This window comes from Heterodontus francisci, chromosome 14 (assembly GCF_036365525.1).
Source record: "Heterodontus francisci isolate sHetFra1 chromosome 14, sHetFra1.hap1, whole genome shotgun sequence".
In the NCBI taxonomy this organism is placed as follows: domain Eukaryota; kingdom Metazoa; phylum Chordata; class Chondrichthyes; order Heterodontiformes; family Heterodontidae; genus Heterodontus; species Heterodontus francisci.
The window spans coordinates 17812890-17829909 of NC_090384.1; the positions used below are offsets into that span (position 1 = coordinate 17812890).

Genomic DNA, 17020 nt, shown 5'->3' on the forward strand with positions numbered 1-17020 from the left:
GCCATCAAGCCGATCTATTCTAATCCCATTTTCCAGCACTTGGCCCGTAGTATGGAGGATGAGATTGTAGAATTCTTTTGTGACAGTTTTCTGGAACAATACATTGTGGAACCATATAGGGATAAAGCTATTTTAGATCAAGTATTATGTATTGAGGCAGGTTAATAATAACAGATGTTCTCAGAGAAAATGATCATAATACAATTGAATTCCACATTAAGTTTGAGAGTGACATAGTCCAGTCAAAAACATGAAACATAAACTTAAATAAAGCCAACTGCATAGGTATGAGGGACCAGTGAGAGGAGAGGTAGAATAGGACCAGTGAGAGGAGAGGTAGAATAGGACCAGTGAGAGGAGAGGTAGAATAGGACCAGTGAGAGGAGAGGTAGAATAGGACCAGTGAGAGGAGAGGTAGAATAGGATCAATGAGAGGAGAGGTAGAATAGGACCAGTGAGAGGAGAGGTAGAATAGGACCAGTGAGAGGAGAGGTAGAATAGGACCAGTGAGAGGAGAGGTAGAATAGGACCAGTGAGAGGAGAGGTAGAATAGGACCAGTGAGAGGAGAGGTAGAATAGGACCAGTGAGAGGAGAGGTAGAATAGGACCAGTGAGAGGAGAGGTAGAATAGGACCAGTGAGAGGAGAGGTAGAATAGGACCAGTGAGAGGAGAGGTAGAATAGGATCAATGAGAGGAGAGGTAGAATAGGACCAGATGGAGGAGAGGTAGAATAGGATGCCTCCAGTCCAGAAGCAAATCCATTCCAACCTCTGTCATCGAGCTGCAGTATGCTGACAACACTTGCGTATGCGCGCTCTCAAAGGCTGAGCTTCAAACCCTCGTCGATGTATTCACGGAGGCGTATGAAAGAATGGGCCTCATGCTAAACATCCGGAAGACAAAGGTCCTCTACCAGCCTGCTCCCGCAGCACAACACTGCCCCCCGACTATCAAGATCCATGGCGAACCACTGGACAATGTGGATCACTTCTCATACATTGGGTGGCTCCTCTCAGCAAGGGCAGACATCGCTGATGAAACTCAGCATCACCTCCAGTGTGTCAGTGCAGCCTTTGGTCGTCTGAGGAAAAGAGTGTTTGATGACAAAGACCTCAAACCTGGCACCAAGCTCATGGTCTACAGAGCCGCAGTTTTACCTGCCCTCCTGTATGTGTCAGAAACATGGACACATTACAGCAAACATCTCAAAGCCCTGGAGAGATATCACCAGCGGTGCCTCCACAAGATCCTGCAAATTCAGTGGCAGGACAGGTGCTCCAATATCAGTGTCCTCTCTCAGGCCAACATTCCCAGTATCGAGACACTGTTCATAGCTGGTCAGTTACGTTGGGTGGGCTACATTGTCCGCAAGCTCCGTTGTGGCAAGAGGCTACCAGGAGGGCCTTAAAGCCTCCTTGAAAAAATGTGACACCGCCACTGAATCATGGGAATCTCTTACCCGAGACCGCCCAAAATGGAGAAGAAACATCCGCTAAGATGCCAGCCAGTTCAAACAACGTTGACATGCCTAGGCAGTGACCAAGAGTAAACAGCGAAGGAGCATTCAGAAATTCGAGCATCCCATTCACTCGCCTCACCAAACACCACCTGCCCCATCTGTGGCAGAGTGTGTGGATCCAGAATTGGACTATTCAGTCACCTAAGGGCCCACAACTCTGGAGCGGAAAAAAGTTATCCTCGTTCCTGAAGGACTGCCTAAGAAGAAGAGAACAGGACAAATGAGAGGAAAGATAGAATGGGACATGAGAGGGCAAGGAGAATGGAGGAAAGGTAGAACAAGATTAGAGAGAGGTGAGGGAGAGAGAATAGAATGTGTTAGAGAGAGAGAATGGGACGCATGTGGGGAGAGCTAGAAAGAGATCAATAACAGGAGATGAAGAATGTGATGTGTGGGCAGATGCAGAAATGGGAGCAGTGACAAGTGAGGGAGAGTAGCATGTGTGAGAGGTGAGGGAGAGTGGTATGTGTGTGAGGCGAAGGTAAATGGCACGTGTGTGGAGAGATATAGAATGAGGTCAGTCAGTAGAGAAGGAGAATGGGACGTGTGAGAAGGAAAGTGGGACATGTGAGAAGTGAATGGAACATGTGGGCAGAGATTGAGAAAGGACTGTGTGTAATGAGAGGAGAGGGAAATGGGATAGATGGGGAGTTACAAGTGAGACGTGTGTGAGGAGAGGGCGAGTGGGATGCAGGTGGGAAGAGAGCGATGGGGCATGGGTGGGGAGCAGGCTAGAGGGTGCAGGTAGAGAGGGCGGGGCGTGCTGGTGGGGAGAAGGCAAGGGGGTACAGGTGGGGAGCGGGTGAATGGGATCAGTGAAAGGAGAGCTAGATTGGGATATGTGAGGAGATGGAGAAGGCGATGCATGAGAGGAAGGGAGAAATCAAATGTGAATGGGGAGATGGAGAAAGGGACCAGTGACAGGACATGGGGAGTGGGACCAGTGACAGGACGGGGGGAGTGGGACCAGTGACAGGACATGGGGAGTGGGACCAGTGACAGGACATGGGGAGTGGGACCAGTGACAGGACGGGGGGAGTGGGACCAGTGACAGGACATGGGGAGTGGGACCAGTGACAGGACGGGGGACGTGGGACCAGTGACAGGATGGGGGGAGTGGGACATGTGTGAGGACAGGGGGATTCAGCCCAGTGAAAGGAGAGGGAGAATGGGATGTTTAAGGACAGGCAGAATGAGTACAGTGAGAGGACAGCTAGAATGGGGCGTGCAAGGACAGGGAGAATTTGATAAGTGAGAGTAGCAGTGAAATGAAATATAGGACAAAGGATGGAATGCCTGCGGAAATGTAGAATGGGACCAATGACCGGAAAGTGGAAGAGGCGAGAAGAGAGAGGGTGGGATGTGTGAGGATGAGGCAAGGGGATGGCGTGTGAGAAGTGGGCAAGTGGAGATCAGTGAGAGGAGAGTGTACTTTGATCAGATTTGGGGGGGGGGGGAATGGCGAATGAGATGTGAAGAGAAGGAGAGTGGTACTTCCGTGAGGAGATCAAGAAGGAGATCAATGAGAGGGGAGGCGGAGTGGGAGATGTGCGAGGGGAGGCAGAGTGGGAGATGTGCGAGGGGGGGCAGAGTGGGAGATGTGCGAGGGGAGGCGGAGTGGGAGATGTGCGAGGGGAGGCGGAGTGGGAGATGTGCGAGGGGAGGTAGAATGAGATGAGTGAGAGGAGCGAGGACATGGGATGTGTGGGGAGACGCAGAATGGAACCAGTGACAGGAGGTTGAATAGAAGAGAGAGAGAGAAAGAGAAATGTGAGCAATGTCAAGAGTGGGATGCTGTGAGGGGAGAGGGAGAGTGGGACCAGTGGGAAGAGAGTTTGGTTCGGACATGTGTGCAGAGAGGGGTGAATGAAATGTGTAAGAGAAGAGGGTTTGGATTGAGGCGTCTCAGACCACAAGCATCGTTTTAACTATTAGAAGGGAGATGGATTGGGACCAGTGAGAGGTGGTGGTGGAATGGAATCTTTGGGGAGCGAGTGAATGGGACCAGTGGTCTAAGATCAGTGTTTACTCTTCGAACCATGTGTGCACAGCCATGCAGCAATCTGAAATGTACCATGTATTTAGATAAAAAGGCCACTTTGTGAAAGTTCAAAGACTTTTAAGATGTGAGCTGCCCATGGTAGCATTCAGAGGAGTTTGTAGCTCACCCAGCACAAAGAAAATTAGAGGCAACATTGCTGCTAACCCACAACTGTCCCCATTCCTGTCGGCTTCTTCCCATCCCCCAGAATCCTCGGAATTTACTTGCAGACCATAGCCAATGAGGGAAACAGCTTAAAATGCATTCTGCTGAAATGGGCAAGCTGCCTGTAGAGACACAGTGGGCATCAGCAGTTGCCTAAATTATTGAAATTTGGCTCCAGTTGGGGTGTGTGCTTTGTGCACTCCATTGATTAACAATTCCAAGAAAGGCCATAGCAAATTTTCACCCCAGAGTACTTTGACTTCAAAAGACAGAAAAATCTTTTGCAAACAAAGATAAGTGGTATCACGGATATGACACAGACTTGGATTTGTAAGTGGCTGAGATGATAGGAGAGGGTGGTTGTACAGAAAACAAGGGCACAATGCAATGAAGTATCTCAAGAGGCCTACTGTGTGACCCTCCTTTTCCTCGTCTATCAAAATTATACAGAATCACATTGTCAATGCAAAGTTATTACATTTGCAAATCACATCACACTGGGAAAGGGAGAAGAATTGTGAGCTCTGTGGAGGCAGCAATGATCTTACAAAGAAGCTTTGCACTGAATTGATCCCCTGTTTAATGAAGTTCAATACAGACAAATGCAAAGTAACACAAAAGGAGGCCCTCTGGCCCATCATGTCTGTACTGGCTCTCTGGAGGAGCAATTCGCCTAGTGTCACTCCCTCACCTTCTCCCTGTAGCCCTGCACATTCTTCCTTTTCAGATAATAATACAATTCCCCCTTGCATGCTTTGATTGAATCTGCCTCCACCATACTTTCAGGCAGTGCATTCCAGATCCTAACCACTCACTGTGAAAAAGTTTTTCCTCATTTCCCTATTGCTTCTTTTGCCAGTTACCTTAAATCGGTGCCCTCTCATTCTCAATCTTTCCACCAATGAGAATAATCTCTCCCTATCTACTCTGTCCAGACCCTCCATCAAATTTCCTCTCAACCTTTGCTTCTCCAAAGATAGCGGTCCCAATGTTTCCAATCTATTCACATAACTGAAGTTCCTCATTTCTAGAACCATTCTCGTGAATCTTTTCTGCACCCTCGCTAATGTCTTCACATCCTTCCTAAAGTGTGGTGCCCAGAACTGGATGCAATACTCCTGGCTGAGCCAGTGTTTTATACAAATTTAACATAACATCCTTGCTTTGTACTCTCTGACCTTATTGATAAAGCGTAGGATGCTGTATGTTTTATTGACTGCTCTCCCAATCTGTCCTGCCACTTTCAATGATTTATGCACATATACATCCCGGTCCCTCTGCTCCTGTACCCCCTTTAAAATTGTATTCTTTATTTTATATTGTCTCCCTGTGTTCATTCTAGCAAACCGAATCACTTCACACATCTCTACATTAAATTTCATCTGTCATTTGTCCATCCATTCCACCAACCTGTCTCTGTCCCTTTGAAGTTCTAAGCTATCCTCCTCACAGTTCACAATATCTGCAAGCTTTGTATCATCCACAAATTTTGAGATTGTGCCCTGAATACCAAGGTCAAGGTCATTAATATATATCAGAAACAGCAGGGGTCTCACACCAACCCCTAGGGAACTCCATTATAAACCTTGCTCCAATCACAAGAACAACCATGAACCACTACTCTCTGTTTCCTGTCACTCAGCCAATTCTGTATCCATGCTGCTCCTGTCTCTTTTATTCCACGAGCTCTAACTTTGCACACACGTCTGTTGTGCTGCACTTTATCAAATGCCTTTTGAAAGTCCATGTAAACCACATTAACAGCATTACCCTCATCAACCCTCTCTGTCACCTCTTCAAAAAACTCAAGCAAGTTAGTTAAATACGATTTTCCCTTAACAAATCAATGCTGGCTGTCCTTAATTACCCCGCACTTCTCCATAATGGAATAAAAAATAGAAGATGCATGTGCTCCACTTAGTATATCACTTGTTAACATTTAATTTTTGTCCAGAACTATTTGGATATTTATGCATACTAGACCTCTCTGCTTTGGCTGGAAGCATTTTGTTTTAAACAATGTAACCATAACATCAGCCTGATCATACTGTAAACTGCCTAAAAAGGTCAAGTCCCTTTAAGGGTATTGGGCAGTAGGAAAACGGGCACTAGAGGTTCAGGAAATTGGGTGGGATGTAAAATGGGTTGCCAATTCGCTATCACCCATTTGCCGTAACCATACATGATCAATTGCAACCCCCTATACCTTAAATAACACAATTATAAATAGTCGTATATCATGAGGCAAGCAAATTGATTTATTTTTCTAATAGCCTATTTCATTTCAACCTTACCTTAAAGTACTGTGCTGTTCAGTTGCGAAGAAATTCTGTTGCAAATTACTTCAGTAGCATAGGGTAAAAATTACAGCTGGTGCTCTTCTCATACAAATGCTCACCACATTTATACTGAATTTCTCTATGCACTCTTTTATCACAGACATTAACCAGCTTTAAATTCAAAATTCTTCTTGCAAACTTGACTTTTCCACATTTTACATCCACATATAGCCAGTCACCATCACCTGCAGAAGCTTTTTGCTGATTTCAGATCCGCTCCCACTGAACAGGTTGGAAATCTGGGAGCTGGAGGTGTCTGATTACATGGCGAGAGAAAAGAAAATACATTTTCTTCAGGCTTCATACCAGCCATTATGTAAAGTGGGAAAATTGCTTATTGCTATAAGCAGTTGGGACTGTACTGCCTCTCATAACTCAGAACTTCCCAAAGCGTGTGACAGTCAATGAAGGATTTTTTTCGAAGTATAGTCACTGTCATAAAGTACAAAACTACATCTTCTTTTCAGTGCTTACCTCATGAGTAGCATAGATGACACTTGTTAAACGGGTTTTTGTATACGTAGTACCACACCGTTCAAAAACTGCTTCTATAGTGCCGTGCCTCGGCATCTTATTGCTCTGAAGAACAGAAAAATAGAGGTAATTGTACAAATAAATGTATTCACTTCACTCCTTCCACCGAGAAATAATTTTCATATAAACAAAACATCTATATATTGTTTATATTTTATAGATCGTGAAAAAACGTAAACATTCTAATTATTGTGTGACATTGGGGGAAAAGAGGAGAGTTGGAAAGATACAGAGTGAGAATGACAGATTGACAAAGGAGAGACAGATAGAGAGGGACAGACAAAGAAAGAGATAAACTTCTAGGAACCAATCATTAAATACCAAATATAATGTTTGCAGCAATCTCATAGTAAAATACAAATTAGTGCTACCAGACTACCAGACCTGCATGTCCCCAGCCATACAGTGTGGTCGGGTTCAGGCTCATGCCTCTCCTCCCTGCTGACAGATACCAAAGAGCCAAAGCCCATAGCCCACCTTTCATTTCGACCAAACCTCAGGTTTCTTCTCTACAGTTCTACTAAATCCTAGGTTCTGACACTACTCCCACAGTGACATCAGACAAAGAATCCCAATGCCAAAGAAATCATAGCTGCGACCTTCTCCATCAAGCTTTGTTTTGGTCGGGACCTACCCTTCAGGGACAGCGAGTGGGGTTGTATTGTGCATAGAGGATGAAAGATGAGGTGAGTGACAGTGTAATAAGGGGAGGACTGAATACAAGGTTCAGCTCAAAGGGGTGGAGGTAGGAGTAATGATGAGCATGAGCAGATAGTAGAAAGGGGAGGAGTTAGTGGGAACATTAAAGAATAAGGGAAGTATGTGGATTTCTTTCCTAACCACCCCATGCTATACCACCCAACTCTCCTGCCCAAAAGAAACTAAGACAGCAAGCGAAGTAGAAGAGGTGAGATAGAAACACAAAAACACTAAACACAGGAATGAGTAGCTATATTCTCTGGCCATTTTTGTTCTTCGGATGAAAGAGATACTGTCAAGGCAGTATTCACTACCCATCCCTATTTGCCCTTAGAACATGCACAGTCAACATAGGCTACATTAGGTAGTGGTGGCAAGTCCCCTCCTGGAAGGGCATTAGTGAATCAGTTTGGTTTCTAACAAAAATGTAGGAGACTTCATGGTCACTTGTTCTGGTGCTAGCCCACAAATTATCAGATTTATTAAATTTATATTTATAACTTAACATGGCAGAATTTGATTTTACAACCTCTGGATTGCTAGTCCAGCATCATAGAGTACTGCAGCAGTAAACACAATAGTTTCTGCAATATGACTGGAGATAAAGTATGTTAACATTGTTGCATATGTTATATATTTTCCACCCACATTAACCATATAAATCTTTTTAATCATGCTTCCCATGTCAATATTGGGAAAACCCTATACCCATATTGTAAATAGAAATAACTATGTCACGTTCTAATTGCAGGTCTTCTACCATTACATGGCATTAGTGGTCCAGGTACCCCATCATTTTATTTTTTACTTGAGTTTTGGGTAAGCAGAGAGGATTGAGAGAAGTGATTAGAGAGGGTAGGACTGTAATGCCTAATTGAGGGCATTAACAGTAATTCAAATATACAAACAACCAATTAATTGTATATTTAACTCAGGATTCTGGCTTCAACACAGGTTTCCCAAGCTGTGTAGTACTTACCAGGAACAACAATGCAACAACAAGGCAGGGGTAATTGATGAATGATACTGACAGACTGGAAAGGTTGTAAACAGTGAAACTGCATAGCTGCTGGCCAGCATGTATGAAAGGTTTATGCTCACAGCACTTGTTCTGAGATTCTAATTACACTACTTCACAGGGGATAGTCAACTTTTTTTGGAAACAGTTTCACGTACCTGCCTATCTTTACTCATTTTAATCTGATCTCCCCTGCTGTCAGCCCTCACTGGAGCCTGGGAGCTGTGTATGCAGCTTTACCTCGGACCTTAGATGTGGAACAAGAGGAGCCACAAAGCCAACACAAAGAGCACCAGCAGCAACAGGACTAACACCAGCAGAAGCATCAGCTGCCTTCTCCTCAGCCACTTGCTGCTCCACAGGACAGAGAGGATGGACACAGAGATCCAACTTGAAGGAAGCAAAACCCCCCAACACAGAGTCTACAGGCAGGGGATCAGCTTTCTCGACATGTTTAAACACCAGTTCCTCATGAGGTTCAGGCTATCATAGCAGGTCATAGCTGATATCGTCAACCTCCTGGAACAAGACCTCCTTCTCAGTGGAGCAGGTGGGCACCCGTTTCCCATTGCTAGTAGCTGTCAAGGTGGCTATCGGTGGGGGGGGGGGCACCCCCAGCGCTCTGTCTCGCCTTGAAGTTATGCATTTTCTTCTCTAGCAAGAAGAGAAAGCAGAGAGTTATCGGTGTTAGAAATGGATTGTATGGAGAGGAAAGAATGACACCAATTGTGGAGGGGGACTGCCAGGCATGGGTGTGAGATAGCACAAAGATGAGTGTCACCATCAGTGTTGGCAGTTCAGATGAGGATGTGAGGAGGTGCCTCAACAGATGAGTGGAGCTATAAGGTTTGTCAGTTTGAAGAGTGCTGTGCAGAAGAATGCTGGGGAAATCAGAGTGTTGGGATTGGTACCTGAAAGTGTTTGGTCCTCATCAGGTCATTGAACATTTGCCTTGAGGTTTGAGGGACCACAATCCTGTTACTCACTTCCCTGGCCACTTCCATCCATGCCCTTTATGGCTTGAGAGGCTGGTATTTTCCATCTGCAGAAAGCAGCACCTCACTTTGGACCCTCAGATCCCACAGCAGGACCTCCAGGGAAGAATCAAAAAGCGTAAGGCAGTCTTCCCACTGGGTGCTGAAACCTCATGAAGCAACGTAGAGTTCAAACACTCTGACCCCTGTCGGAGTCCCTTTAACTAAAAATCCTTCCTTTGACAGATGCTGGTTGTCATCCTGCACGTACTCTGTGATTGGTCGGGAAACTTGAAAGCGGGATGCTGAGTGAAAAAGCCATGGCAATGCCACTTTTCTGACAAACGGGTTCCCGGTCTGCTGTCGGCTTTCCCGCCACAAGCAGATCTGTTGTATGAAAATTCCTCTCACAGAATCAGTGTCAGCACTCCGCACCCCCTCCATCGACCTGGCTCCCTGAAAAAATGTCAGAATCAAAAAATTCCGAAGATTTGACAGCCCTCTCATGAGATCACGGGGAGGCAAAATTTGAATGAGAAAACGTGTCTCTCGCAATAAATTTACCTAGACTTGGCTTGTATTCCCTTAAACATAAAAGATTTAATAGGTGATCTAAGTGAGGTGTTTCAGATGATAAGGGAATGATAGGGTAGATAGAGAGAAACTATTTCTGGTATGGGGGGTGGGGTGGTGGGGGGAGTCTGGAACAGTTGGGCGTGACCTTAAAATTAGAGCTAGGCTGTTTTGGGGTGATGTCAGGAAGCACTTCTACACTTAAAGAGTCGTGGAAATCTGGAACTCTGTTCCCCAAAAAGGTGTTGAGACTGGGAACAGAATTTTCTCCTTGGGCTTCTGGACCCCGATGTAAGGGTCTAATGGGGATCAGAAGCCAACACAACCATTTCCCCCGAATTGGCCACAATGGCCAGAGGGCGGGCTCAGTGTCAAATTAAGGACAGCAGGCAGGCTCTTGAAGCTGGAGGGCCAATAGGAGGTCTTCCAACACTTAGAAGCAGCAAGCTGCCTTTTCAGGTGAGAAAGAGAGGGCACCTTAAGATGTTAAATAAAAAAATCCCCTCAGCTGTGAGACCATCATTGTGGAGGGAGAGCCTCAAAGCCTGCCCGGAGCCCTGCCTCTCCTGTCTGCCACCGGGAGAGCACCTCCAGGCAGATGGCAGGTTCCCCAACGCCATCAGGGGCAACTGGAGAATTCCAGTCAGCCTCTAACAATCTGCCTTAATTAGCCTTTAAGTAGCTCAGTTTTCCTGCCGTCTCCCATCTTGTCTCCGGGGAAATGGCCCGGGGCTGGAATACAGTACTCCGGCTGGCGGTATGCATTTTCATGCCCAGCTGCCTCTGCTCATCCTCATCGGGGGCTAAAATCATCCCCCAGGAGTCAATTAAACATATCAATATTGAAATTGATAGGGTATTACGGGCTACAGTTAATGAAGTTTAGACACAGATCAGCCATCATCTAATTCAGGGTTGTTCAACCTTTTCGGGCTGAGGGCCCCATTCTAATTTCTGCTCGACCTGGGGGGCTGGTGAGCAGATCTGGGAAGATAGAGGCATTAAAAACTCCAACGGGTTCATCAAACATGATGTCTCATTCAGAAAACCTGACTACGCCCAATCATATCATTACTATCCAAGTGTCCATTTATCACATTATTTAGAATAGATTCTAGCATTCTCCCAAAAACTGTTGTCAGGCTAACAGGTCTGTAATTCCCTGTTTTTTCTCTCCCTCCCTTCTTAAATATTGGGGTGACATTTGTGACCTTCCAATCTGCAGGAACCACTCCAGAACCTATAGAATTTTGGAAGATGATCACCAATGCATCAACTATCTCCATAGCTACCTCTAGGTAGGAAAGTATGTTGTGAAGAGGACATAAGGAGCTTGCAAACCAAAATAGATAGGTTGAATGAGTGGGCAAACATCTGGCAGATGGAGTATAATGTGGGAAAATGTGCAGTTGTTCACTTTGGCAGGAAGAATAGAAAAGCAGAGTATTACTTCAACAGAGAATGACTGAATAATTCCGAGGTGCAGAGGGATCTAGGCGTTCTAGTGCATGTGTCATCATAAAACGTTAGTATATAGGTACAGTAAGTAATAAAGAAGGCTAATGGAATGCTATCCTTTATTACGAGGGGAATGAAAATAAAAGTAAGGATATTATGCTTCAGTTATACAGGGCATTGGTGAGACCACATCTCGAATATAGTGTGCAGTTTTGGTCTCCTTATTTAAGGAGGGATGTGAATACATTGGAGGTGGTTCAGAGGAGGTTTACTAGATTGATACCTGGAATGAGCGGGTTGTTTTATGAGGAAAGGATGGACAGACTGGGCTTGTTTTCACTGGAGTTTAGAAGAGTGAAGGGAGACTTGATTGAAGCATATAAGATCCTGAACAGTCTTGACATGGTGGATGTGGAAAGGATGTTTCCTCTTGTGGGTGAGTCCAAAAGTAGGGGTCACCGTTTTAAAATTAAGGGCCGCCCTTTTAGAACAGAAGTGAGGAGACATTTTTTTCTCTCAGAGGGTTGTGCGACTTTGGAACTCTCTGCCTCAGAAGGTGGTGGAGGTGGGCTAATTGAATAATTTTAAGGCAAAGGTAGATAGATTCTTGTTAGGCAAGGGAATCAAAGGTTATCAGGTGTAGATGGGAGTGTGGAATTCGAGACACAAACAGATCAGCCATAATCTTATTGAATGGCGGAGCAGGCTAGAGAGGCTGAATGCCCTACTTCTGGTCCTAATTCGTGTGTTCATATGTAACGAAGAATGCATTTAGTGTGGCACAGTGGCGCAGTGGTTAGCACCACAGCCTCACAGCTCCAGCAACCCGGGTTCAATTCTGGGTACTGCCTGTGTGGAGTTTGCAAGTTCACCCTGTGTCTGCGTGGGTTTCCTCCGGGTGCTCTGGTTTCCTCCCACATGCCAAAGACTTGCAGGTTGATAGGTAAATTGGCCATTATAAATTGCCCCTAGTATAGGTAGGTGGTAGGGAAATATAGGGACAGGTGGGGATGTGGTAGGAATATGGAATTAGTGTAGGATTAGTATAAATGGGTGGTTGATGGTCGGCACAGACTCGGTGGGCCGGCGGGCCTGTTTCAGTGCTGTATCTCTAAATAAAAAAAAATAAAAAAATGCCTTTTGGTTTGAAAGGGGCCAAGGCCTGTTGGTCATCTTTCTTGAAGAATATTATTGAGCCCGGATTTGTAGAACAAAACATGGAATTTCATAATTATAATTTCCTGATTTATCAGATTCAATTTCACAACTTCTGTGGTGAGAATTCAACTCACAAACTCTACGTTGCTAGCCTAGTACTATATCTGACACCTTCCCAATACACCCTGATCTCAACACTACTTTCCAAATGATACCAGAACCAGTGCCAATGTTCCCAGACATTCTTTTAGTTTTTCCAGACCCTTAGGACCCTTTTCTCAGTGATCTTTGTTTCTGGGACCACCCCTGAAAGTACTTCAAGGCCCTGAAATTCCTTATTCTGCATCTAACAAAGTGCTGTGCTATTACCAAGGCTTCAAAATGTTGTTGTTAATTATAGTTACATTGCCGAGATAGCAACAGTTTACATTATGTGTTTGTTAAAGTTTTGAGTTTGCCTTAGGCATTCCATTAGCAAACTTGGATAAGACCTAAAATCGGGTGCAGGGAATTTGGTGCATGATTAAGCCATACCTGCTCACTGCATTGCGGGCAGCACAGTAAATTGGTGAATAATTGGTAAATCATTTCTCCAAGCAGCCAGCATTACCCACACTGTTCATTGGCTCCACACACCTGCAGGGGCCCAGTATCATCAGGGTCTAGTACTATTTAAAGGACATCTGTCTGATTATTGGGTCCAGCTCTCAAATGCCAAAACTGCTCATAATTCCAGTTTCATTCTACAACGTAAAACTAACCCCTGGCTTCTTTTCTCAACTGTAAAACGTTTTCTTAAAAGAAGAAAAGGAGAGCAAGGGCAATAAGGGATGGGCAATAAATGCTGCCCAGATCTCATGAGCAAAAAAATTCTCCATGCTGCCACTTAGCAGCATCATCCAAAAACACAGCATCAGTTCCACATGTCATAGAGTGATACAGCACTGAAACAGGCCCTTCGGCCCACCAAGTCTGTGCCAACCATCAACCACCCATTTATACTAATCTTACATTAATCCCATATTCCCTACCACATCCCCACAATTCTCCTACCTATACTAGGAGCAATTTACAATGGCCAATTTAGGGATAGGCAACAAATACTGGTCTTGCCAGTGGCGCTCATGACCCACGAATGAATTTAAAAAAAAACTTTAGGTTATTCAAAACTCTTTGCCCGTGAACTCTCACCAAGTCCCATTCAACCATCACCCCTGTGCTCACTGATGTACGTTAAGCAATATTAAGCATATTAACATTCTTTAGTTTAGTTTAGAGATACAGCACTGAAACAGGCCCTTCGGCCACCGAGTCTGTGCTGACCATCAACCACCCATTTATACTAATCCTACACTAATCCCATATCCCTACCTGTCCCTATATTTCCCTACCACCTACCTATACTAGGGGCAATTTATAATGGCCAATTAACCTATCAACCTGCAAGTGTTTGGCATGTGGGAGGAAGCAGGAGCACCCGGAGGAAACCCACGCAGACACAGGGAGAACTTGCAAACTCCACACAGGCAGTACCCAGAATTGAACCCGGGTCGCTGGAGCCATGAGGCTGCGGTGCTAACCACTGTGCCGCCCAACAGGATCTGCTTGTAATCCATACAGAATATGGTGTTTTTCACATGTGCCCTGAAATATATGCTTTTATAATGTATCTAAAGACAATTGAAATATTTAATGACATAAGGCCTGATACAAATTGTTAGTCTGCTTTATTTTACAGTCAGCAAGTTAACATAGAGTAACAAATTAAATGAAACTTCACCATAAATCAACTGACTTCAGAAACACCCTTGAGAATAATAAAAATAATAAAAGAATATGCCACACTATGTCTATTAACAGGCTTGTTTAACTACTTCCTGGTCAGCATTTTAATCCTCACTGGCTCTGGGCTTGAGATTGGTGAATTTTCCCTCATTAGGCCAGGCTTCCTCCCTAGTCCGAGCTCACCGACTGTCTGCCTATGTATAATTACCCTTTTTTCTGGGTACCTAAACAATGTGAGGGCTTTCCCTCTGATCCTTCCCTCATCAGTGATTCACCACTAGATCTAAGAATAAAAGTCAGCTATCTCATCCCCTTGGAGTGGGGGTTTAAAGAAAACATCTTATGTTGTTCTTAAAATGAATAGGGGAAAATCCTGACTAGGATGAGACAATTCACCCTCACTGCATCAGTCTGAAACAATCTGTAAGCTGGAACACTCTACCAAGTGGCTTGTTTCCTTTAGTACACATTTTAAATCAAGCCACTTTAACACAGCTCATTCCCAAATCAAAAATCCAAAAACGTAACAATGACATTTTGTACTTAATCAATATTTTACCAAGATTGTAGTTAGTACACAAATAGTGGTGCCACAATTTCCAATCCATAAAATGCAGTTCTTAGTTTATTAAAGTTCACAATATTAAAGTTAGCAAAACTATCAGTTACTTGATCTGGCCTGGATATGATTTACTTAGTGTCATAAATGAGTAAAAACTTTCACCAAAACTTTAATTGCACATTTCTGATGAAAGGCCACAGTCATGAAATATTAAGTCTGTTTCTCTCTCCATAGATGCTGTCAGACCTGCTGAGTATTTCCAGCATTTTCTGTTTTTATTTAATTTCACTGAAATATTTTTCTCTGCAATAGTAAAGGCATCTAAATATTCAGCGGCTGTTAACAGATTCTTCTCAACAGGTCAAAACGTACCCCAACAAGTAAATACTCGCAATCGCCATGGAATCTGTATGTTCTGTCGTCAAACGTGGTCATAAATGTGCCTCCTTCAATTGAACAGGTCCCGGGACATTGAATGTTAGAGCAGTCCCATTGTGCTCCAATGCATGTGCTACATAAAGAAAATAATATTTTTATTGATTTCAGACAAATGCCATTGAAAAAGAGCTACTTAAAGGTGTGAAGTGAGTCTCATGCAGTACTTCCCCCAATGTACATGTAAATATATTGTTTACTTTTCAAAAATATTGATCAATGGAAATCAGCTTTTCAAGTCTCCTTCCCTTCAAAACTGCTGTTGTCATGCTAGTGACATGAATATCCAGCTGAACACAAGAGCAGCTTTATTTCAATTGAGGTCTGAATTTCAAATTGGGAAATAACAGATTAAGTGCAGATCCTGGAAAAGCTTAACAGTAACATTAAACATTAGGAGCTTAAAGCAAAAATGATTCGATTTCTCAGCATCAATATCTACTACTGAAATTCACCAAATAATTCTTCAGGCTTATTGGACATACTGCGATGTCCAAACTGGAGCTGCCTTCTTTAGTGCTGTCACTAAATTGTAAACCAGATACCTCTTGGCTGAAGAAATTGAAGACATCCACTGGGGGAAAAGCTTTTATTAGTACAGCTAATTTTTAAAAACACCACCTATAAAACCAGTTAACTGTTGATTTGTATGTATTTGAATGGGGGAAGTTAGGTTAAAATAAGAAGTTATAAGGTCTTTAGACATAGGTTTATCTTAGTAGTATTTAAGATTTAGTTTTAATAAATAGTTAATTTGTTATCTAAAGATACCTGGTTTGGTCTGTTTTATTCTGGGGGTTACTAGAGTGTTTAATTCGGCTGTTTTCCAGTTGGGTGGGAACATTTTAATAATACATTGCGACGTGTGGAGTGATGGGACTGAATTGATGGTGCATTGCTCCCACCTCAGGCGTAACATATTTAGTTGGGCACCTCGTCCGGGATCATATTAATTGCTCTCGCGTCTGGGATCATATTAATTGGTGTGCTCGATTGTCAGGATCCAAACCTAACACCAATTATGAAAAAAAATAAAAGGAACCCGGTTTCTTGTGCAATAATGTACAGTCTATACCATCAGAATGGCATTAGCAGTTGCAGCAGAGTTTCTGGGAAAGGTGAATGTTTCCCTCAGTGACTTGATAACTTTAACTAAGAATAAACTAAAAGAATTGGTGGCAAAACTGGGGTTAGAATTGAAATCAGGTGCTATAAAAGCAGACATAATTGACGAAATAGCCCAACATTAAAATTAGAAGAAGAAGAAGAAGACGAGGAACAAGAAGGTAGTAGGTCAGACAGCGATGTAGGGATATTAGCTAGGATTCAGTTAAAAATGAAAAAACTTAAGGCTAAAAAGGAATTAAGAAAACTTGAACTTGAATTGGAAAAAGAGAAAAGGGAGAAAGAGAGAATTTAGAGAAAAAGAAGAGAGGGAATTTAGGTTAAGAGAGATGAAACTAAGACAAAGGGGTAGACTTGACTCCAGGGAAAATTCGGGTCTGGAAGAATCTGAATTCAGCTCAGGACCCAGCTTAAAACTATTTAAATTTATACAAGCTCTTCCTAAGTTTGAGGAAAGGGACGTAGAGGCATTTTTCATATCTTTTGGAAAAAATAGCCAAACGGATGAAATGGCCAAAGGAAAGCTGGACACTGCTTCTGCAAAGCAGGTTGATAGGCTTGTTCATGAAGTTTATGTCATGCTTCCTGAAGAGGCTTCTACAGATTGAGATGGAAAAAAAGGCTATTCGTGCTG

The 17020-nt window shown here is 43.6% G+C and overlaps 1 protein-coding gene across 1 annotated transcript in view; it reads right to left on the reverse strand.

Moving 5' to 3' along the window:
• Positions 1 to 1693: 1693 nt before the first annotated feature.
• Positions 1694 to 17020, reverse strand: part of LOC137376883 (mucin-6-like) — a 36271-nt gene continuing 20944 nt past the window's right edge. Inside the window, exons 3-5 of the mRNA XM_068045840.1 lie at positions 15199 to 15337; positions 6540 to 6644; positions 1694 to 1717 (exon numbers count right to left, since the gene is read on the reverse strand). Coding sequence (XP_067901941.1) covers positions 1694 to 1717; positions 6540 to 6644; positions 15199 to 15337 — 268 coding nt within the window. The remainder of the gene's footprint in view (positions 1718 to 6539; positions 6645 to 15198; positions 15338 to 17020) is intronic.